This window comes from Fundulus heteroclitus, chromosome 17 (assembly GCF_011125445.2).
Source record: "Fundulus heteroclitus isolate FHET01 chromosome 17, MU-UCD_Fhet_4.1, whole genome shotgun sequence".
In the NCBI taxonomy this organism is placed as follows: Eukaryota; Metazoa; Chordata; class Actinopteri; order Cyprinodontiformes; family Fundulidae; genus Fundulus; species Fundulus heteroclitus.
In genome coordinates this window covers 16,626,631-16,649,940 of record NC_046377.1, presented here as the reverse complement: position 1 = coordinate 16,649,940, position 23,310 = coordinate 16,626,631, and the positions used below count along the sequence as shown (strand labels likewise).

Below are 23,310 nucleotides of genomic sequence, written 5' to 3'. Positions count from 1 at the left end.
GCAGATTCTGCCCCCCTTAGCTAGCTTGTTAAATATTAAAGTTCAAGGCAGGACAATTAGAAAAAAGACTAAAGGAATGGTTTGCTTGGGGAGGTTGTCTGTGAAGGCCTCTTCTCTCCTGACTTTTAGATGAGACCAAATGGTGTTTTAATTTCCAATAATCTCATACAAACTGACAGGCACAGCGGTGTTGGGGGTATTGATTCAGGCTTACTGTGCCGACCCAGAACCTTGGTCCCTTACAGTCTGAGATTGGAGCCCTTGACTAAAACCGGGTCATTAACACAACTGTGATCCAAACTCTGCAGCAGATCCAAGACAGAATGGCTGAGAAAGAAAAGAATCAAAGCATTGCAAAGGCCCAGTCAGTGTCTGGATCTTAAACGTATTGGAATAACGAAGCGAGGACCTCAAAACAGCCGCATAGCAACACATGTGCACAACGTGAAGTGAACTGTTATTATTGCATTCTGCTTTTACAGACTTGGTGATTTCATCTCTAGAGGAAAGTGAAATGACATCATACCATGTTTCCTCTTACACCACATCATATGGGACACGTCCCCATCAGCAAACTATATTCTTCTGATAATCCTACAGAAGAAGCTGCACAAATAGTTATAAATACATCTTTTTTTTTTTTTGGCAAAAAATGCAGCAGAATACAGTAAATTATGTTCTTAAAGTTTTTTTCCTGTTAGCCTGTGGTTGCAAGCTGGGTGTGAGATTTGCGATCACTTTTAGATAGATGATATTTCGGGTGGGGGGGAAAACATCTGTCAGGCCTCAGCTGCAGCCCGACAGCTTGTGGTCTCTAATTTATGGAGCCTCACCCTGAATGGGAGCAGGGAAAGACGGAGTGGGAGAGGGGGAAAAGGTTTGTGGTTTCTTTGTTTTTTTATCAGCCTGTTGCACAGGCAGGAAACGCGTCTGAATACACACACACATACACGCAGGTCTGCATGCTTACAGACAATACGGTCACTTCCTGTGGCAAGGTATATATATTCTTAGAATTAACAGAAAAAAACAACTTAGAGAGTGAAAATCCCAACATGTATTAATATAAATCCCTTCACATCCCTGTGAAGTAATGTTGAGAAAGTTGATTATGCAACCTTTCATCCGTGCAATAATCCATGTCCAACTCTTTTTTTTTTTTTTTTCTGAGCTGTGTGTGCCGCGAAGCGCTCAGGGCCGCTGGCTGGCGTCGCACTTTTTACTAAGCCAAAAGGGGAACTTCAGGAACGAGTCAGTTGATATTTAAAATGGGGGAGATAAATTAACTTCTCAAAAAAGGACTGTGTTTATTTGAACAGCGGGGCGGGCTCTGTTGGGCAAAGAAACACACGAGCTGGCATTGCAGTAGCCACCCCAGCATTAACCATTAACTTATACAATCACGACATGAAGTGTTTATAGTGTTCGGGTAAATTGGGTGTTTAATTGGTCTTGACTTTTGCCGTCACGTTTCTGACCTACGCTCTGCAGGTTAATGTAGGATATAGGTTGAAAATAGGCTTTTTTTTTTTTGGTGCTGGTCATATTTGAGAATTTGAGCCCAAATAAATCAGAAAACTGAAAGTGAAAAAGCTATACGTGTGCACAATTCATTGCTTTATTTTATTCCAAGAAAACAGAAATGAGGCAGGTTACTGGCACAGATAAAGGAATTATAATTTAATCCCGAGCTTTAAACACAGATGTGTATATTAGATATATATCAAGCGCCCAGTATGCAAATTCTTTGGTCAGGCTTCAAATTGGTGGTATTCCTGGCTTAAGTGTGCACAGAAAACAGCTTTCTGTTGTTTGTAGATTGTGATCTGAACAATGCGGGGAGAGAGCGATGCTCAGCATTATCTGTACTACCAGGAAAGAAGAAGTGTGCAACATTCGGGCATTTAAATTGACTGGCCCCTCTGCCTATTAATATGGCTGAGGCGCCGGAGGTTTTGCGTCACGTATATATACACCTGTGCAAGATGTACCTGCACCATTCGCTTTATTAGGAGAGAAATGGCCTCAACTGAGGGAAACACCCAGACCTATAAGATGGTAAGCTTTAAAGTTGCTTTGCTTATACAGCAGGGAGGACAATTTACTTAACCTTTTCGATTTTGAGACTGATTTCTCTGTTTTTTTTCCCCCCAGTCATCTTTAGACCCTGAAATCAACCAACACTTTCAGGATGCAATAGATGTGATTCAGCAGCATTCACACAATGCATACTACGATTCAGGTAGGTCCAGTTACAATATTAAGGTAGTGGAAAATGTTTTTTTTTTAATGCCTTAATGTCTGCATTATCTTCCTCTACCAGATGGCAAATATTACGAGACGCTGGGCAGCCAGCCGTCATCCCTCCAGTTTCAGATGTCCTGCTGCTTCGTCACGCACCAGTCTGACATCCCGGCTGCAGGGTACGACTGGAGTGAAACGGCTGTAAGTATTACAAACCGTCTGCATTCGTAAGATTGTGCACCTAAACGCGTACGGCATATTAAAACCTTGAACTTTCCAGCAGCAGTCCTGGCCTCAGGTCATCCCAGATGTCTCGTTGAGCCACTCAGTGCAGAGCGATCCTCCGCATTTCTACTCCATCTTACCTCCTCCGAGGAATAACAAAGGTGATTTTCTTTTACGGCTCTAAAAAAGAACATTCAAATTTATTTTGCGCCAATCTGAACATGCCCTAAAGACTTTACAAAGTCAAGTCCATCATATAACAGAGGTCAGGTATACAGATTGTCAAAAATGTCATATTAAGGGAACAGTTGTTCCATAAAGTCCGCAGCAGCATTCACTCCTGGGAACCGTAAGCCCAGGGAGAGTCGCGGCATTGTACAGGCTTGCTGCCCCTCATATGAGCAAGATGAAGCGACAGTGGGAAGAAAACCACCTAGTTTTTCTTCTAAGAAAGCCATCTTCCGGCAGAAGCTCATGTACGAGTACCTCCATGAAGCGTGAACACATGGCGACCCATACAGGAGACAGCAGCAGCGGCCTTGCTTATCCGAACAAGAAAATGGCGAGGCTGGGCCAGCGCAAGGGCAACCGCAAAACGATGACCTACCAGAAGATGGCAAGAGCCCTGAGGAACTACAGCCGCACCGGCGAGATTGTCAAAGTGCGGCGCAAGCTCACCTACCAGTTCAACCCGGACATCCTGCACAGGCTGGGCTCCGCGCAGGTCCCCATGCACCTGCAGCGCCAACCTGCGCAGAGCGACCTCCACAGCCGGCAGGAGAGCCCGTCCGAGCAAAGCTACCCCGGGTCTGCGGCGACGGACTGGCACGGCTGGTACGGACACTACCAGCTTCAGGAAGACTACGACCTGGCCTCGAGCTTCACCTCACACAGCTCGGCCAAACTGTGAGCCGACACAAACTATTGTTTTCATTGTTAAAGGTTTTTTTTTTTTACTCCAGGACTCTTATCTGCATGTCGCAACTAAATATAAACGAAGCACTGGTAGAATTATTTCAGCAGTTTTTGTGTAAATAACTTGTAAATACGGTCGACAAAACGATGTTTAAATTTAAGACAAAGACTTTGCTTTATGTAAACTGTTCTCTGGTTGATATGTGTCCATATTTTTGTTATATTGAGTTTTTTCTGTATAAGCCCAAAGTGTTTTTTTTTTTCTCCAGTTACTTTGGTTAAATATGAAGAAACGTTTTAATGTTTTATATAATTGTGATGTAATTTTTTTTTTTGAAAAACTGTTTTGATAAATCAGCAAAATGTTAAACTGTTTATGTTATGAAATATTTTTGTTTAATTCCACAGTTATACTGGTTTCACAGTGGAAGCTACTGTTTAAGTTATTGAACATAGTAAAGCACACATTATATTGTTAATGAGCTTTTTTTAATTTCCAGAGGCATTCTGTAAAATCACTTAACAGATGCTCAGATAAAGACGTTAACTATAAATCTGCTGCACAGCATTAAAACTGTTACTGTTAAAAAGTCTAAATAAGATTTACACCCAAACTAATTTGACATTATTAAAACGTTTTAAGTTTTATTATTATTATTTTAAATATGACAACTTTATCCCAAAATATATCAATTTTGGGCTAGATATATCAGAATTATGCATTAAATAAAACTTATTTTATTTTTTATTTTATCAGGTTTATTTACAACCTGATTCATTTAGAAAAAAATATATACTTTTTTTGCTTTGATAAAAACTGTATGTATTTACAGTGTACACACTTGTTCATTAATAAATGTTCTACATTAAAAAGAAAAATGCATTACTGTTGTGAGATCTCCTTTATAAAACCAAAAAAAAAAAGTTTTTTCTTCCTGACTTTCAGCTACATTTTCAGAGTTATTTCTAAACCCCTGACGGTGTCTCCTCTGTAATGAAATATTACAACAGCCACACAGAATATATAAAAATTTAGACACATCCTGTGAGGAAAAATGTGGCAGCCAGTGTGTTTTTTCCTGAAAACGGAGCTCTGCGCAAAGGCTGCCTCCAGTTCTGGTTCTTATCAGCCTCAGCGGGGAGGATGTGGTCAGTGTTGGGAGGCTTTCTCGATGAGCTGCCTGCTGGTGCTGCTGGGGGGCTTTGTGGGGTCGGTGGTCATTGTTTCAGGGGGTTCAAGGTGCAGAAAACGTTTGGTGATGTGCTGACATGGGAGGGTATAAGAAGTCTTGAGCGTCTCCGAGTCATTTAGGTGAAACTGCAAGGACTGAACTGCACCAGATACTCGTCGCTGATGGTAAAGAGCAGACTTCCATCACTGTAATTACATTATTTATGTCCTAATATCTTCAAAGCTTTTATTTTATTATTATTCATATTTATCAAAATTCTTTCCAGGAGACTCAGTCTGATTTGGAAGTCATTTTAGAGTTTCTGGAGGAGTACTACAGACAAAATACTGATGAAAATGGTATGAAAAAAGACTGGAAATTTTTATTTTATTACCTGATTTTCGTGGAGTATTTTTCTAAGTATCTTTTTTCTTTTGTTTTTTTCAGCAGAAAACCGATCTTGTGAAGCAGTTGTGCCTGTATGTGAAGGAGATGTGGCTGTGGATCAAACCACTGATCAAAGCTGGACATACCACGATGCATCTGTAAGGACACGTCTGTTTTACAGGTTCACCTCGATGAATTACAACATCAATAAAATGTTAATATATTTCAACTACAGAGTTGTTGCACACAGAGTAATGTATCACAAATATATCGCAGGGATTTTAAGTTAGAACTGAAAACTTAACTTTTGATATAGAAAAGTTACGTTAAAGCATACTAAATCACGCGGAAGACTACTGTGTCCAAAAAAATTGTTATTGGAAAATTTAGTGGAAGGAAAAAGTGCAGTTATAGAAAGGTGCACAAGCATCTGCACCAACTCTACAGCAGTTCCAATTTGTGTTTAGTAACATGTGAACTTAGATGAGAGTAATTTTCATGTTTCTTTTTAAATGTAGCGTATATGGAGATGCTGATTTAGTTTTCCAGCAGGACTTGGCACCAGCCAACACTGCCAAAGGTAACAATAGCTGCTTTGCAAAGGTATTGCTGGGCGGTAATGACCAGCAAGCTGGCCTAAACCCCACAGAGAAGCTATGGAAAGGCAAGACACAATTAAACATAAATAAAGCAAAACCATGGTCTGGTCACCTCCATACCACTCCACAATGATGCAACAATACAAGAGCTCCCAATAAGTATTGAGTGCATATGCATTGTATAGTGTATGGATATACTTCATATTAATACTTTTGTTTCGTAAGAAATTGTTATTTTGTACCTTGATTATCCGAGGAATTAAATTTTGGGTTTTCATAAACAGTAATCTAAAATCCTGGGGATTAGCAGAAATAACTATAGCAGTCCGTGCGTATTGGACCGATGCAGGTTTAATTTTTTTTTTTTTTTTTTACTAAATTACCTGACACAAAAGAGCCTTTCGTAATATTCTCATTTACTGATACCCAACTGCATTTCCTCTATCACAGGACGTCAAACCTGCATATCAGACCTTCCTAGCACATGATGCCCGAGCAGTCCTTGGCCAAAACACAACAGCGACATTGTCTGAGCGTGGGTCACTGCCAAACTTTGTTTCAGCGAGACAATCCACCAAACACCCCGCTGCAGCAGCGGGGAGGGGTGAGTTCTCCTTTTTTCTTGTCATTCGATACTGTTATTGTCACAGTTGCTATTAGCATGGGGGAAATAATACCAAGAGAGCAAATAAGAGACCTGCCCTTTACTGTAAAAGACAATGGAGCAATGCATGGCTTAGTGCAATAGCTTATTTTACATATCAGATAACCGCAGTGTTTACAAGTCCTGGTGTCTGGCATAAAAAATGATCGCCTAAGAGATTTTCTGGGAATAGCAGTAGTAGAGGGAATGATTAACTGTAACCAGCAATAGGTGCTTTGGCAAAGCAACTGTGGATATTCATCTAAACATCTCCCCTTTAAATCCCCCTTCATCATGTATGCCACTCACAGTTTGCTTAACACCTGCAGGCAGAAGGCTGCGGCTCTTTCACTTCCTGTTTGAGATGCTGCAGGATCCAAGCATGGCCCACTGTTTGTCCTGGGTGCCAGCGGCGGCCGGCGTTTTCTGTTTCTCCTCCAGGAACAAGGACCAGGTGGCGGCGCTCTGGGGCGAGAGGAAGGGCAACAAGAGGCCCATGACCTACCAGAAGATGTCCCGGGCTCTGAGGAACTACGCCCGGTCCGGCCACATCTTCAAGGTGAAGAAAAAGCTCACCTACCAGTTCAGCCGGGACACCCTGACATCGCTGCAGAAGGGTCAAGAAGGAGATCCGGACATTTGACGCTGCATTATACCCTCTGTTTTCACATTTAACTACTAGCGATGCCTTTACGAGCATTTGTAAATACCGAAACACAATAAAGACTTTTGCAGAGTTGCTGAGATGTTAAGCTTATAGTACAAATACTCAGTTCAGTAATGCCTTGTGCTAAAACACCAGGGGAAATAAAGGGCACAACGTTCTGTGCATACACACATCATTGGCATGAAAATAAGTTTGGGGCATTTAAAGAAACCTTTGAACAGTTCCCTTTCCTGGGTGGAATGACTTAAAAAAAAGTTTAAATGTATTGTGTATTTTCATTACTGCGACCGAGTTAAAATATATACATACACCAACACTAATATTTGCAGAAATGTTCCTTAGTAAGTTTTTGCCGCCATCAATAGGCTGCAACAGGCTTGCATCTGGTTAAATATTTGACCTGCAATCATGTCAGGGTTAGTAGAGTTAATTTTAATTACTTTATTTTGGCACAAACCCAGTGGAGAAACTCTCAATGCAGATGAACCATTTTGATGTGTATTTTGTAGAGGTCTAACAGTACATGAATACATACTGAAAGTCATCAGCACTTGCACTTCAGCATGCACATGTAGGCTACGAAACAAACATGGCATTGTTTTAAAGTTCAACACACACATGGTGTTCATGTGCAAAACTAATGTGGTCAGAGCTACGGTCCATTGAACAACTTTAAAACGCGAGACAAAAATAAAACAGTGTGGTTTCCCAGCCATCACTAAAGTCTACTTTAAAAAGAGGATTAGGGTTCCTTATTCAGCTGGAGAAAGAGAGAAGCTTTGAGCAAAAGCTTTTCAACGCTTAATGAATCACCAGAAAGAACTTCATGCAAAATGTAAATACTACTGGTGCTGGAAGTTCCAAATCCTGATCTCTGTAGCATTTACCAAGCCTAAAATTACATGACAAGATTTTCAAAACCTGCGAGACCCTACTTATAACGATAAAAAAATCATAGCTATAACAGGTTTGCTCCTACAGTGTGTGGTGTTCGGCCAAACAGCACAAGTAACTCCAGGCTTACTTGTGGAGTAGCACAGGGTTCAGTACTTGGGTACATTTCCACCGTTATGCTGATAATACTCAGCTATATTTATCCATAAAACATATTTATCTAATCAGTTAGCTAGACTACATGCATGTCTTGAAGACATAATACTTAGTTGGATAACTACATTTCCTGCTTTTAAATTCAGACAATGATATAATCTTGATGGCATTAAATTAGCCTCTGGTAATAAAGTAAAATAACAATTTTTGACCAAGATATGCAATTTAAAACCCATACTAAGCAGTTTTCTAGGATGCCTTTTCACCTCTAGAACATTGCCAAAATTGCATCTCTGAAAAAGTAGTTCACACGTTTGTCACTTCAGGGCTGGACTATTGTGATTCTTTATTATCAAGAAGACATGCTGATCCAAAATGCTGCAGCAAGAGTTCTGATGAAACCTAAAAAGAAAGATCACATTTCTCCTATTCTAGCTTCCCTTCACTGGAACCTCTCATGTGGAACCAACTTCCAGTTTTAGTCCGTGAGGCGGACACCCTGCCTACTTTCAAGACCAGGGTTAAAACTTTTCCTTTTTTATACAGCCTGTGCAAATTCTCTGTTGTCCGGGTCATCGCAACAGCCTGCGTCCAGGATTTAAGCCTGTTTGCTGTTTTTGATATAGCTTATAGGTAGAGTGGCTTATCTCTGCAGGTATGCTGCCATAAATGTAGGCTACTGGAGGACAAAATTATAACTTTTTCTTCTTCTGCTACATTCTCCTACTACTCTTCCATTTTGCAATATTTTAACTTTTAACTTAATGTTCTGTTTTTGTTTCTCTACATATTAGGTACATGTGCCCTGGCATTCATTTCAGCTGTGACACCATTCTGGACGGGGGCATCGGCTACTGCCTGAGCTTTTACTGCAGCCAACTATATATGGTCATTTTCATCCTATATACCTGGAAACTGACTTTAGTGAACCCTACTAAAGGAACTGCTACTGCCATTACATTGGTACTTCTTTCATATAGAAAGTACTCCTGGATCAGTGCTTCTGTGCTCCTTCTGAGTGAGTCTTTTATGTGAGCAAGTGTACTTTATTTAAATGCATTTTTTTATATACATTTTTGTATTGCATTTACCACATCTGGCCTAAATCTTTATTTGTGTGTTTTTTCCCTTATAATCAAACTAGATGTTAAGGCTTTTCACCTAAAGCTTTTTAATCAAACATATATCCTATTTAATTGAACATTGAGTGTCATGTCCAGCTCTGCTGGTTAGATGTTTTGCAGGCTAGTTTTATTTTCTTTTTGAACTTCCTGGTTTACGTATTTTGTAAACACATTTTCTGTCTAATTTGAGACAAATTCACTTCCTGAAATCCCCACCCACCAGCCTCTATCACACACACTGTTAGCGACCTGTCTCACCGTCTTCCTTTGTGTGCTCGTTTACCTATAAGTCACTTTGTGCAACTTCCCCTTGCCAGTTCGTCTTCATCCCTTGTGTCGTTCCAGCCTTAATTCTAACTCAGTTTTCTACTGATGTTGACCCAGCTTCAATTTTGAACATGCCTCTGCAGTGCAAAAAGGGAACTCAAAGTAAGTAAAATTTTCTTGAAATGTTTGTATTTTTCCTTGATTTGAGTAGGTAAATAAGACTATTTGAACTATTTAAGAACAATTCATCTCCATCGTCTTATTTCAAGTGCAGTATAGCTAACTATCTTATTTTAGGGATAAAAATACTCATTCCATTGGCAAATAGGGTTATTTAGCTGCTCAAGTCAAGGAAAATATACTAATTTCAAGAAAATTATACTTGCTGTTAGTTCCTTTTTTGCATTGTGGCTCTGGTTTGGATACCTCAGCTTGGATTGGATTTCTGTGTACTGACCTTGGACTGTATTAAACGATTGCTGAATTTACACCACTGTGTTGGGTCTTGCATTTCAAGCCTCTATTCTTGTGCCTTATGACAATCAGTTTGTGGTATTAAAAATCTGTCACTGTTGATGTAATTTCAGACTTTGTAGAAGTAATTAAGTAACTAAGTGAAGCTGAAAATAAAACGAATTGGAAGAAAACCTGCTAAACTTTGCAGATGAAATAGAGTCTAAAGATAATTTGAGGATGAAGACTAAGCATTGCTTGATAAGACAGAAACTATTTTTTATTTTTTTCAAGAAACAATATTTTGTGAACCTTTAAGTAGTTGGTCTCCTGAATGCACTGAAAGCTGTTCTCCGTTAGAAGGTAAATGCAGGACACTGACAAGTACTTTAGAAACCAGAGGGTGTCAGTGTAGTCCTTCTCAACACTGCTCCTTCATGTTTTGGTTTCTTTTCATGTTGCAGGAATTTCCTAAAGGATGTGTGCATCTCGTGGCAGACCCACATCAAGCCCGCTTCCCTATATCTAACATTTCCTGAAGGGCCAACACTTGCTTTGAACAGGATGACTCAGCAGTGGGAGTCTGAGAATTACATTGCAGAAGTATTGAAATTTAAACACATTTTCTCACGTTACAAGCACAAAATTTGATGTTTTTAAATGGGATTTTATGCGACACACAAACACAAAGTAAAGCATAAATGAGAGTGGAAGTAAAAGGATACAGTGTTTTTAAAAGTTTCAAAATTAAAATCGGAAACATGTGGCATGCCTTTGCATTCAGCCCTCCTAAATCCCAAAAAAAAAAAAATCCAGGGCAACCAAGGCCATATAAAAAGGTTCTCTAGGCTAATGAGATTAAAACTAAAGTGTGTTTATTAAACACGGTGGTGGTAGCATTATGCTGTGGAGATGCTTTTTTACAGCAGGGACCGGGAAAGCTGGATAGAGTTGATGGGAAGATGGATGAGATCAAATCAGGGCAATCCTGCAAGAGAAACTGTAAGAGGCTACAAACGTATTGAGAATGGGGTGGAGGTTCAATTTCTAGCAGGACAACAACCCAAAACATCGAGTCAGACGTGCTGTAGAGTAGCCGGACCTAAATCAAATTGAGAATCTGTTCTTAGACGGTCTCAATGGACAAAACTCAATCTGTTTATGCTCAAAGCTACCCCAATGCCGCCAAGGACTTGTAGCCGTAATCACAGCAAAACACGGTTCTGCAAAGAACCGACCCGGGCGGAGCTGAATAAAAATACAAGGCACAGTTTTAAGATTTTAATTGTAAAATAAACGTTGAATATTTTCAAAGAATTTGCATTCAGATCATTGTGGTGGGTCTTTTTAATTAAAAACATACTTAAAAGTAACCCTTTTAGAGTTGGGATTCTTCTGGTTTGCTTATCTTGTGACTTTTTCCAGAGGCCTTCCTGTTTGACTCGGAAACAATGGTTAACTCCACACTTGGTTTTATGCCGCAAGCGAGAAAAAGATGCAGGGATGGGATCTTGTTTCTGTACAAAGACGCCGGGCTCACTATTACTCGTGTCTCCTGCAGCTTTCAGCCTTGCCTTTTAATCTCTTTATAACTCCATCAAAGCATAGACCTGATATATAATTTAAGTTTGATGAGGCAAAAGGTTTAACCAGGCCTAAAGCATCCACTTCAGTTACATAATTCACAATAAAGTTCTCCACGTGCACGTGTCAAATGTCAAGGTTTATGATGGCTTTCTAAGTATAGACCATTTTGCCTCCCTCCAGGCATCTCCCTTGTATTTGTTCTCTGGGTTGGTAAGCCTGCTGTTCTTGGGAAGCATTCCTTCTGGATTAAATCGATATCTGGAATCTGCATCAGGCCCCCTGCTCGTCATATTTCACTTTTCTTTCAAAAGAAATCAACAGATCCTCTGAATATGCTGCATATCATCTGAGAATAACCCAGGAGAACATTACATCAGCCTCAGACCCGTGACAATGATGACACCTTTTCCTTTTATATCCCACCCTCCTGATTTGTTATTAACCTCAGAGGGAATAGCCTCAGAGTCAGCAAGGCAAAGCTCAATAGGGCTACAGTAAATACAGCTGCAATAAAAAAACAATCATATTTTGTAAAATTATGAAGATTTGCAAACATTTATCCCAGAAATCGAAGTTATTTTAATAATAATAATAATAATAATAATAATAATAATAATAATAATAATTGTGCATCTCCAAATCTGCAGTGTCAAACAATTCCTTGCACACAGCATTTGGGGCTGAAATTAGAAACTCAAAAAAAAAAGAGCATTTCATTTCAGTAAATCTTCATAAAAATGGGAATATTCACCAATTCAAGGATGTTGTTACAACCTTCTGGAAAACCATGAAATCAAGGTTTTGTTGAGGGGCTATAATTTCATCTTTAGATGTTTTATAATTTATTATTATCATTTTGGGATGATGGTATCATTACAGTTAGGGGATTGAAAGATGGTATGACAATTGTGAGCTAAAAACACAAAAATATAATATTTTTGTCTGTTTTATACAATAACCCTGCTATAGGTGTAGCACAGAGCTCCACCAGAGAGGAGGAGCATTCCACCTCTCAATATAAGCCCTAAAAGCCAGTCCCCCCCCTGGATCTGTCACTGGTCCTCCAGTCTCCCCCCTACTAAGACTTGTGTCCTCATCAGTTGTGGTTTAAGGGGATCATAGCTTCTTTTAAAGTCTCATCATCATAACTTTGCTGTTCCTCCTGGACTAAGGGGAACCCAACGGCCTAAAGTCATACCCACTGACTGCATCCACCAGCAGAAATCTTCTGATTCCTTGAAAGTTTTCTTGCAAGTCGGCTCAAGATGCCCGAGCCAACAAAGAAAGGTAGGAGTCCTGATTATAAATTCCCTTCATTCTAAAGCATCAAAGTTACACCTGCTGCTCTGTTGGTTTAAACCCACTTCTGGGTAAAATAGTAATTTCTTTGAGATGCAAATTGAGAATGTATTTCTATTAATACATCGTTGACTGGGAGAACAGAGAGTTGCTTCTCACTGCAGGGGAATCCATCACTTTGCAGCTTGCCTGCCAGCTTGCGCATAGGAATCCTCAAAGTGACTTTGACAGTGGTATTGTATTACTGATGCATGTGTGCCTCTGCCATCTTTGGTGCAAGAAATAACCTGAGGTTTGTGGATGGACAGTGTTGGTTGCGCGCCGGACTGATCTGACTGGAGAACAGCACGATGATGGAGAGCGGTTGCAGGAATGTGGATGAATGGTCTCAGCCGGACACAAGTGAACCTCTCAGGAAGGATGATGCAACTTCAATGAGTCGCCATACAAGGATAAATCGTCCAAATGCCTTCCTGATGACTTGTGTAGCCAAGCAGAAACGGCCTATTTTTTCCTACGAGACCTTCCCACTCCACATCTTAACTCAACCAACCACAGCGTCACTACGCCGCCCTATTGCTGAACCTTTATTTCAAAACATAACGTCTCTCATCTGCACAGTCATGTCCATCAACACACTGTTTGTGTCTGTCACCATATCATGGTATTACGCCCTGGCTCCTCATTAGCAATGCCCTCCCCGGGTCTGATGTCCACTCAGACGTGCCCTTACAGAAGAAAATTGAATACCCTCTTTGGGTAAGAGGATGCAAGCTTTTAATAGTGTTACTATTCAACTGTCCAACAGACTAAACACTGGACATCCATGAACAAAGTTTTCCATGGCTATTTAAGATCGGCCAGGACTTTTCTTCATTTAAAAAATTAAGGTTTAGGTTGAAAACTGGACTTTATGTCCATAGTTCCTGTCCAAGTTTAGCCTAAATACAGATGTTGAATTTGATCAAACCCTTGATCCACAGTTAGACATCAGTAAAGGTTGTTATTTTGAGAATGCCCTATCTGGTGCAGCCTTTGAGCAACTAGGCACAGTTCGAACCACTTTCCATAACCATCACAGAGACTCTGTCTCACATAAGGCTAAAAGGATGAATTAGGATTTTTTTCCAAGATTTTCTTTTCCTAAAAATTTTTTTAGGATTTTTTCTTTAGACAAACCAAGGAGCCACATTTACAAGACTCCCATTGCCTTAGTCAATGGGGGCTTAAAAGCTGTGCCACATGTAAGATAGAAATTTCCCCCAAACTCTGGGCATCACTGGTAACCGGTTTTATGACTATTATGGCTTTTAAATCATTCCTGTCTTTATTTAGCCAGGAAAGAAATGTCAAAAACTAGACTTTTGAACCCATCCAAATTAATCTGGAACAACTTTTGAGAAACTATGTAGTAATGTCTTTTTTAAGCCAAATGGAAAACTGTAGATTTAAGCTAAGAATCCTTTAAACTGAAAGCTGAAGCTTTCCTTCAAACTCTGAAGTCTGCTTAAGGTTGTGCGATCTTTTGTTATTTATCTCAGAAACGTGACTTTTTTTTTAGCTAACAGGTCCTTTTCTAAATCTAGCTGACAACAGAGACCATGAAAGTCGTGTATTTTAGCCCAGCTGATCTACCCTTTTCTCTTTTTAAACTCCTTACAGGTTCTTTATATAAAAAAACAACTGAATCCTTTAGATGTCGTTTTTCCTGGAGGATTTTCTCTCAATTCTTTGGTCAGTTATGGTCTAGAAAGTGTCGTTTGTGGAGGCAGACACACCTATTGTACCCTCTTGGCCTCCAGCTACTGATATAAACATCACAGACACCCAGAGAGGTAAAATAAAGCCAAAACATTCCAGTCCGCTGCAACTACTTCCCAAAAATAGCTACTAAACCAGCAGATAAATGAGCGGAAAACTATTGATCTTTAAATGAGTCTGAACAGCTGAGGAGGAAGGGGGCCGGTGCTGTTGTTTAGTCCACCCAAGTCAACGCTAGAAATGGCCGTCTGTGCGTCTCTTGGGAAACGGATTCTTGTCCCTGGAATAGTTCAGAATGAGCACACTTTTAATCCCTGCGCCCTGTTCGGTGCCATCTCCAACTATCGCTGCCCAACCCGTCCCCCCCACCCCCCTTCTTCCTTTCTTGCTGCACGCCAAAAACTGCCATCTCCCTGCCACGTCCTAAAGATGGATCGCCTAGAGGTCAGGCATTTGCCCATTAAACCTCCGCCGCCGTGCCCACAAGGCCCTCTGGGGCTGTCCTGACTGTTTACACGTCCGGCGTGTCAATGGTGGTCAGACCAATGTCTTCACCTCATGATGTTTATTGTATCCAGTCCATCACTCTCTCCGGACGCCGCCTCCTGACCGTGGCGCTTTGTGTTATGTGAAAACACATCATTAATCAAACCTGTGGTAAAAGGAGGACGGGCTGTCAGCAGTTAATTATCACCCCAAGGCAGTTCTCGTGTACCTTCAGAAGTTGGCAAAGGCGAAAGGAGGCAGAGGGACAGAAAAAAACAAACAAACAAAGCTAGAAACAAACGGACCGTCTTTGCCAACATCATAAAGGTGTATTTTAGGAAAATATGAGGCTGATGGTAATTTGGCTCTCATGTGAGCCTGTATGAGCCCTTCTGTCTGCAGGCTAGCATTGACAACAGCTGCACATACCTGCAGGCATGTCAGCTGCACTGGGAGCCCACCCCCCCCACCCCCCCGGGGTAAAACAAAACCTTTCTCCACACTCATTATCTCAGCGGTGATGAGACCAAGCGAGGCCGAGGCTCAGTCTTGGGTAGATGATGTGACCCTGCAGGATTGTGGTCTGCTGGCCAGCAGCGCATTGTTACGAAGTGAGACAGTGAGACAGGAGAGTGGGCAATTTTGAGATTGACAAGGAAGGCTAACGGGACTCGGTACAAAGAGACGCTTCATGAAGACGGTTAACAATCAGACTTAGGGTTTGCCGTTTTACACAAAAACGAGACGCCATCGAAAGGAGAGAAAGGTTTATCTAAAACCTCACAGTTTGTGCTACATGAAAAAATTAAACACTACATGCGCTAAATCTGAGATATTACAGTTTGAGATTATTGGGGCTGCAATACAATCTTTATAATCTCTCTTTTTTAAAGAAATATTGTGCTGTAATTCATTGGTTAAAGTTTAAACTTCAACTTCTCCCATAGGACCAGATCTTTCCATCAAGAAAGTGTTTTCATTCCTGCTCAGATCCCGTTTATCTGTCCCTCTCCTGTTTCCAATGCCTTCATACTGAGCTCAGTATTGCTTTTAGTTTGTTTCCATTCACGGGGCTGTCTCAGATTACTTTTGTGAATGTAGGTAGTGAATTGGGACTAAACTTATATGTTTATTTTTGTAATTAGGACAGTAAATCAGATGAATCTAATATTTTTTTAGGGGAACTCACTGTACTTTCTGCTTGATAATAAAAATAACTTAAAACCGAAATGGTCATAGTACGGTTGAACTTATATAGAGTGGGGATTTCTTTGAAGTGAGAATCAGTGAAGTTGTTGCAATTGGAATACCATGGTGGTTAATGTAATTGGTAGTAAGAAATTAAGTAGTTAAGAAGCTCTTTCTGGAGATGCCAGCTAACAGTTAATACATGCGGAGCCAACTTTAACTTGGATTTTCTCCATCATGAAATAAATGTAATCTAAAAACGTTTCATACTGATTCATGCAAACATAAATGTAACATTCTTTGACCGTATTGCTTTCCTCAGAATATTTACTTACATCCATTGAGGTGGTTGAAGTAAAAAAAAAATAACTGCTAGCTTTTCCTCTTAATTTTACTTTTCACATCCATGTCTAATTATTACTGTTGTACCTACAGAATCAAGAAATCTCTTCTTTTTTTTCTTTTTTTTTAAACATGTCTGTCAACATGAAGTGGGCCAAAGGATCTTAAGCTGCAGCACATCGAATCAAGAACACAAAATACACAAAGTCTTGACATCTAGAAAGGTCACAAAGCCAGTTGTTAGGTGTTGAGAGTCGAGGGAACCACAGTGAGAGCCATTAGAAAAACATACAACAGCGGAGAACCTTTCCCGGAGTGGCTAACCTATCAAAATTACTCCAAGAGCCCAGCAAAAAGGGAACTAAAAGGAAGTAAAAGTTTTTTGAAATGAGTGTATTTGTCCTTGATTCGAATAGCCCATTGAATAATATTTTTGCACTTATAATAGGAACAACTCATCTCCATCATCTTATTTCAAGTGCAGTGTATACAGTTATCTTATTTCAGGGGTCAAAATACTAACTCCATTAGCAGATAATCTTATTCACCTGCTCAAATTAAGGTCAAATACACTCATTTCAAGAAAATTTCACTTACTTTTAGTTCCCTTTGTGCAGTGAGTTCATTCACTCAACCAGTGGGTCACAAAACAACCATGAAAACATCTAGAGCTCTGCATTTTATATTTGTATCTCTTTCCCCTATTACCAATTGTTTGATTATCTAAGCTAGATTATGAGCTTTAGTGCCATGTTTTATTTTACACATACGAGGAATTTGCTTTGGTGATAAGGAGCTACGCATAGACAAACATACAGTTGACACAAGTAAATGTAAGATTATGGGATATGGAATAAACAACAAATGTAAGTTGTATACGAATAAGAGAAGAAAAGATTAGAATTATACGACTATTTGCAGAGGGCAAAACCACATTTTCACGGCACTTTAACTTTCATGAGTTACTGTTTTAAAAGTCTTGGGGTGGTTTTTATGCCCATTGTTTCCAGGTGGCGACCATTTCAGGCCCATATGATTGCAATGAGTAGATGCTCAGCAGATTCAGTGTGGTGTTCGTGTCATGTTAACACCGGTGATTAATGGCTACCTTTGAATCAAGCAGCTGAGTTTAAGTATCTAAGTGTCTTGTTTATGAGTGATGATAGGGCAGCGCAGGAGATGGACAGACCTCATCTGCAGTAATATGGGTGTTGTTCGTCTTTTATGTTGAGGAGCTGAGCCAAAAAGCAAAGCTCTCAATTCACCGGTCTGTCGGTGACTTATGAACGAAAGAATAAAATTTCAGATACAAGGAGCTCTATCATGGGATCTCTAGGGTGAGGATCTCTATCATTTCTGAGGAGCTCAGAATACGAGATGGTTTGGGTATTTAATCAGGATGTCTTCTGGGCACCTCCATTTAGAGGGTTTCCAGGCATATCCAGCTAGGGACAAACTGATAGTGCTGGGTCAGACCCAGATTGAGTTGGATAATGTTGTCTCCAGAATCTGCTTACAATGCCCTCCCTACACTAACCACAAACAGTTGTATTAGTACAGCTGGAAGTCACCTGCAAAGGCTTGTGAAAAAGCATTTTTTTATGGTTATTTAAAAAAATAAACGGCCAAGAGCTAGTCTAAAATCTATGTTAATGCCAATTTTGGAACTACGACATTTTCTTTATCTGTTTTTTTTATTTGAGATCCCAGTAAAAAGCAAAATTAATAATATTGTAACTTGATCTCCTAACTACTTTGATTGTATTTTTAACTTTCCTTCAGAAAAGCATAGCTTCTGGCAAACAGACAGTTTGTGCTTCACTGAAAATGTTAAGAAAACTAAACATTTTCCTCCACAGCTGCATTATGGGAAGCATTTCTCGTAGCATCTTCATTTTATCTTTGTAATCTATATGGTAAGATACGTTTATACTATGCTGAGCTTCAGCAAACGCAGATATGGGTGTAAAGAGCCTGAAGACACCCATCATAAACTTTGCAAATTATATAAATCAGTTCAAGACAGTGATTAAACAGTAAGCTTACACTGCAAAAACGGAACTAAAAATAAGTAAAATTTTCTTAAAATTAGTGTATCTGTCCTTGATTTGAGCAGGTAAATAAGATGATCTGCCAATGGAATAAGATCTTTGCACTTAAAATAGGAACAACTAATCCCCATCGTCTTATTTCAACTGCAGAATGTCTAATTGTCTTATTTTATGGGTCAAAATACTCATTCCATTGGCAGATAATACAATTTACCTGCTCAAATCAAAGACAAAAACACAAATTTTAAGAACATTTTACTTATTTTTAAGTCCGTTTTTGCAGTGTAAGAGGGTTCACAATTTTTTGTGCATTGTATCAGTACCATATCATCATATGACATCCAAGTGCTCAATTAAGATGCTTTTAACAAATCATAAACATTTTTAACCCTATAAAACCTAACATGGTGTCCAACCATGAGGCGCCATTTATCCAGCACAAAGATAATAAAGCTAAACGGTGAACAGGTATCCAAGTGAGGGGTCAATGCGTTCAAACAGATAAAAACAAAAAGGTGATAATTCCTTTTGCATTAAAGACATGACACAAGACCGTCTTACTGTCTTGTCTGACATCGTTTTGTTTGTCTTTCTGCAGACGAGATGCCAAATGGTCAGCCAGAAGGTGAGTGCAAATCTTTTCTCCCGGTCACCTCACGGTCTAGCAAGCAGATTAGAGCTAGCAAAGATGAGCAATCTTCCACAATTTGGTTTAAAACAAACAACTGCCTGAAGAAGAACACCAGAATCAAAACTGTGACGTTTTATAGAATCTCCCTCCGCCCACATGCGTGACATGTACATTTCAAGCATGTGGGCAAAGATCTGCGCGGACGCCGGACAGAAAGACATACATCTTGAGGATAAAAAGCGGTGTAAAAGTGCCAACACGGACACATGGGAGTGTAAATGTGGAGCCAATAGACAGCAGTATGGATGTGCTGCTGCTCTCTGGACTTATCTGTGACCAGGCTGTCACCATCTCATGCATTCCTCTCCCCTACCAGCTGATCCCCCCTTTGTTGATTCAGCTGACGGCCCTGCCATCCCATGTGAGCGCGCCGCTGGCATCTAACAGGCTTTTAGCAGGCGCTGCGGGGTTGACCTTGGAGCTTTAGCATCTTGGGGCTCCAGCATGGTTTACGGGGGGCGAGAGAGAGAGAGAGCTCATCTTTTTACAGTCCAACTAAAAATAATCCAGGGGACAGTTCAGATAAATAATTCTGTCCACTAACTCATAATACTTAGTGCTATGATAAAAGGATGACATGTTTACAGATACACTGCAAAAAGGGAACCAAAATTAAGTAATTTTTTTTTTGAAACTAGTGCATTTTTTCATGATTTGAGCCTCTAAATAAGATTATTTGCAAATGGAATAAGATTTATGCCCTTAAAGTAGGAACAATTTATCTCCATCATCATTTTTCAAGTGAAGAATATGTAATTATCTTATTTTAGGGGTAGAACTACTAATCCCATTGGCAAATAGTCTTATCTACCTGCTCAAATCAATGACAAATAGACTAATTTCTAGAAAATGTTACTTACTTTTAGTCCCCTTTTTGCAGTGTATATCTACTGAGCCCTTCGAACGATTTAAAACATCGTAAGATCTTTCACTTTTTGACATGATACAACCTCCAGCTTTCATGTATTTTATTTAGACTGCACGACCAATTCAACACAGTGGATAATTGGGCAGTGGAAGTACAGTAGTGAGGTATGTGGCTTTTAAAAGGGTAAAGAAAATATGTGATGTGCATTCATGCTCGGCTCCCTGAGACAAACTGTTACTACATCTGCTTTGGTAGATCTCTACCAGCTTTGTACATTTAGAGACTTAAATTGGATGAGGAGTCTCCAAGAATGTCAATTTTCAAAACTTTCCACAGATTCTCAGGTAGATTTAGGTCTAGACTTTGACTAGGCCACTTCCTCCAGCCCAGTCTCAAGTAATTTGCATCCCTGTACATGTTTAAGAAAGGATTCATACAAAAGGATGCTCCCACCATCATGTTTCAGTGTGATGTGCCGTATTTACCACTTTGCATATAGGCTGAAAAGTTATATCACTAGAGCAGCATCGTCCTAGGGCTGGGCCATATAGCTTAAAAATAAAATCTGATTGCTTTTAATCCGATTAATCGATTTTCTTCCCTTTTGTTACATAAAAACAAATTGCTAAAATTATTTTTAACAACTTACAGTACTTCTATTTCAATAATGTCATCTGGGAGTTCAAAGTGCAACTTATTAGGAGCTTTAAAACCAGCTTATAAAAACAAGATGGCAGGCCCCGCCATTGCATATAATAAAAATATAACACAAAATGTTTTTCTGCTGGTTGTATTACACATCCAACAACATGCTTCACTTCATTTGTATAACTTCACTCATAAATATAATTTATGACAATATAATTGCTATTACCAAAACAATTTCCCCTTTCAGGACTGATATAGTGCAAAGTTTCCAGGAGAATGCATTGGCAAAAAAAAAGAAAGAAAATCTCGACTTTTCAAAATTAGATCTTCAGGAGTTGCAAATTTTAATTAATGGATAAAATTGACTTATCACCCAGTCCTACTTTGTCCTCATGTTTGCGATATCTTTGACATGGTTAGGGCCTAACTTTAAACAGTACGTCTTGCACCGTCCCCTTCAATAAAAGAATTACAGAATTAACAGATTTGTGGACTGCATGTGTAATTGTAATCCTGTCAAGACTGTTTGTGGCTCGCTGCAACCCCTGTAGTTATCATGGATCTCTTGGGTTCTTCTCTGATTAATTTTTTTTTTTATTATTATTATTATTTGTGAAATTAATGGAAATAAATGTATCACATTTTTGACTTCCACTTGCCAGCTATGCACTACTCCAAGTAAAATACATTTAGGTTTGTTGTTGTAACAAGTAAAAGTTGACACAACACTTATGCACTGCAATTAATTACCAACTTTAAAAAAAACATAAACATAAAGGCAGCTTCAAAAACTGCCTTCTATCAACAAAATGCATGTAGAAACTGTCCATTGAGGTGCAGAAGGATAATTCTGTGTATATTTTGTATGTAAATAAACTGTGAGAATGCTAAAGAATAAGAATAATAGGGTTTGTGGCTTCGTTCAGGTAGGTTTTTTTTTTTTTTTTTTAGATAAAGATGTGTTTTTCATCTACCTGTCCGGTTTGGTGTGTATGAGTGGGAGAATGAAAGGCCTTGCAGATGTTGAAGCTTTCGTAACTCATTTAAAGCAGTTGCTCCATCCACCACTATATCTGTCACACGCTCAGAAAATGTTGCCACAGAAAGTAACGGTGCCCCAACCCTACCTGAGATTTCCCTGGAGGTCTCTCCCCCACCAGGTGGGTAATGCTTCCACCTGTTTATGTCACTCCCCCCCCCCACACACACTGTGTTGCACCCCTTGCACATCCCACTTACACCACATGTATTTCTGTTGTGTTTTATCACCTTTTTACGTTCTAAAATCACTTTAAGAGGCCTGAAACTGCACTTTTCTTGCACTGTATTTTCACACAAAAACACCTTGAATAGGTAGTTCAGCTCTATCAAATCTAGGGGCATGTGCTCCTCTAACTGGAATGTGGTGCTGTTACTAACTCAAGCTGTGGCTGTGTCTTTATGGGTCATACTGTATGTCATAGAGCAGGGGTGTCAAACATACGGCCCGCGGGCTGGTTCCGGCCCGCCGAACAATTAAGTCCGACCCAGTGGCTAAATGCATTATCATTAGTCAAAAAAAAAAAAAATAATCTTTTTTTTTTCTCTTGAGAAAAAAAAATCTTTTTTTTTTTTTTTATCCAGTGTCCCGTCTGTCAATGTGGTAATAAAAATTGATGTCTTAATGCCAAAAAAGAGCTCATCAGATTTGACTTTCACAAGTGGAGCATTACTGCTTTTGCCATAGTGCTCCGCTTGATTTATGAATGTGAATAGTTTTATTATGATTCATGCGGGGAATATCTCAAATGATATGGACACTACAATGGGAAAGTAGGAGAGGAAAGAAAGAAGAAGAACAACAAATGAAAAGGTGAAAGAAAGAGGAGATAAAAGAAAGAAAATGATAAAACAATTATTGAAAAAAAAAAAACATGTACTTTCGTTTAATTGAAAATCTGCAGTTCCTATATTGTCCACGAGGGGCGCTGTGTTTTAATCAGCAGATGGTAGCACTGAGCTTCAGATGTGGAAAATTGATTTTAAATAATTTCTTAATTTTTATCTGTTTGATGTATTTTGTCATGCAGGACAGTGTTTTTAAGTTCCAAGAAATGTGAATAAATGTTTTTCAACATTGTACAATCACTGTGATCAGTTCTTATGCATAATGCACTTAAGTAAATGTTTAACTGAGTAAAAGTATTGTTAAAATTGCACATACTTTTCTTAAAAACACTGAGGTTATTCATAATATATTGTGTAAATGTGAAATTCATTTAATATAAAAATCAACAACAAGTCCACTTTTATTAGTTCTATTTAATCTTGCAATGAGTTTACTCGTGTGGCCCTCTTGAGATCAGCTTAAGCTGTATGCGGCCCCTAAACCAAAATGAGTTTGACACCCCTGTCATAGAGTGATCAAACAGGAGCCATATTAATGAGATTGAGCCAAAATACTGCAAGAAATCAGAAAACACTCGCCTGCTTGATCACTCTAAAGTATAGATATGCAAAGACCAGACAGACTGACTACCCCAAATAAGCCAAACAGCGATCTTACAGGCCAATGTTAGCATGCTAAAACTTATTTAAAGGACATAAAGCAAATTTCAGACTCCAGCAATCTGTTGAAGATTGAGTCTGTCTGGTCTTCAGCTG

General features: G+C 39.4%; 3 protein-coding genes across 3 annotated transcripts in view; all 3 read left to right on the top strand.

Annotated features, from left to right (window-relative positions):
- The first annotated feature begins 1,948 nt into the window (after positions 1-1,948).
- On the top strand, positions 1,949-4,019 carry spic (Spi-C transcription factor (Spi-1/PU.1 related)). The gene is given in 6 exon segments (XM_036149161.1): positions 1,949-2,058; positions 2,155-2,242; positions 2,324-2,445; positions 2,525-2,630; positions 2,924-2,990; positions 2,992-4,019. Coding segments are annotated over 6 exon segments (810 nt in total). The 5' UTR covers positions 1,949-2,019; the 3' UTR covers positions 3,380-4,019.
- Positions 4,020-4,591: 572 nt separating this feature from the next.
- On the top strand, positions 4,592-7,075 carry spi2 (Spi-2 proto-oncogene). Its single transcript, XM_012873778.3, has 5 exons — positions 4,592-4,741; positions 4,843-4,915; positions 5,004-5,101; positions 5,993-6,146; positions 6,515-7,075. The coding sequence occupies exons 1-5, from the start codon at positions 4,739-4,741 to the stop codon at positions 6,826-6,828; spliced, it is 642 nt and encodes a 213-aa protein (XP_012729232.1). The 5' UTR covers positions 4,592-4,738; the 3' UTR covers positions 6,829-7,075.
- Positions 7,076-12,382: 5,307 nt separating this feature from the next.
- mybpc1 (myosin binding protein C1) overlaps positions 12,383-23,310 on the top strand; it is a 45,411-nt gene continuing 34,483 nt past the window's right edge. The window contains 3 exon segments of the mRNA XM_036149157.1: positions 12,383-12,620; positions 19,059-19,085; positions 21,756-21,827. Of these exon segments, the coding sequence (XP_036005050.1) occupies positions 12,599-12,620; positions 19,059-19,085; positions 21,756-21,827 (121 nt within the window). The 5' untranslated portion in view covers positions 12,383-12,598.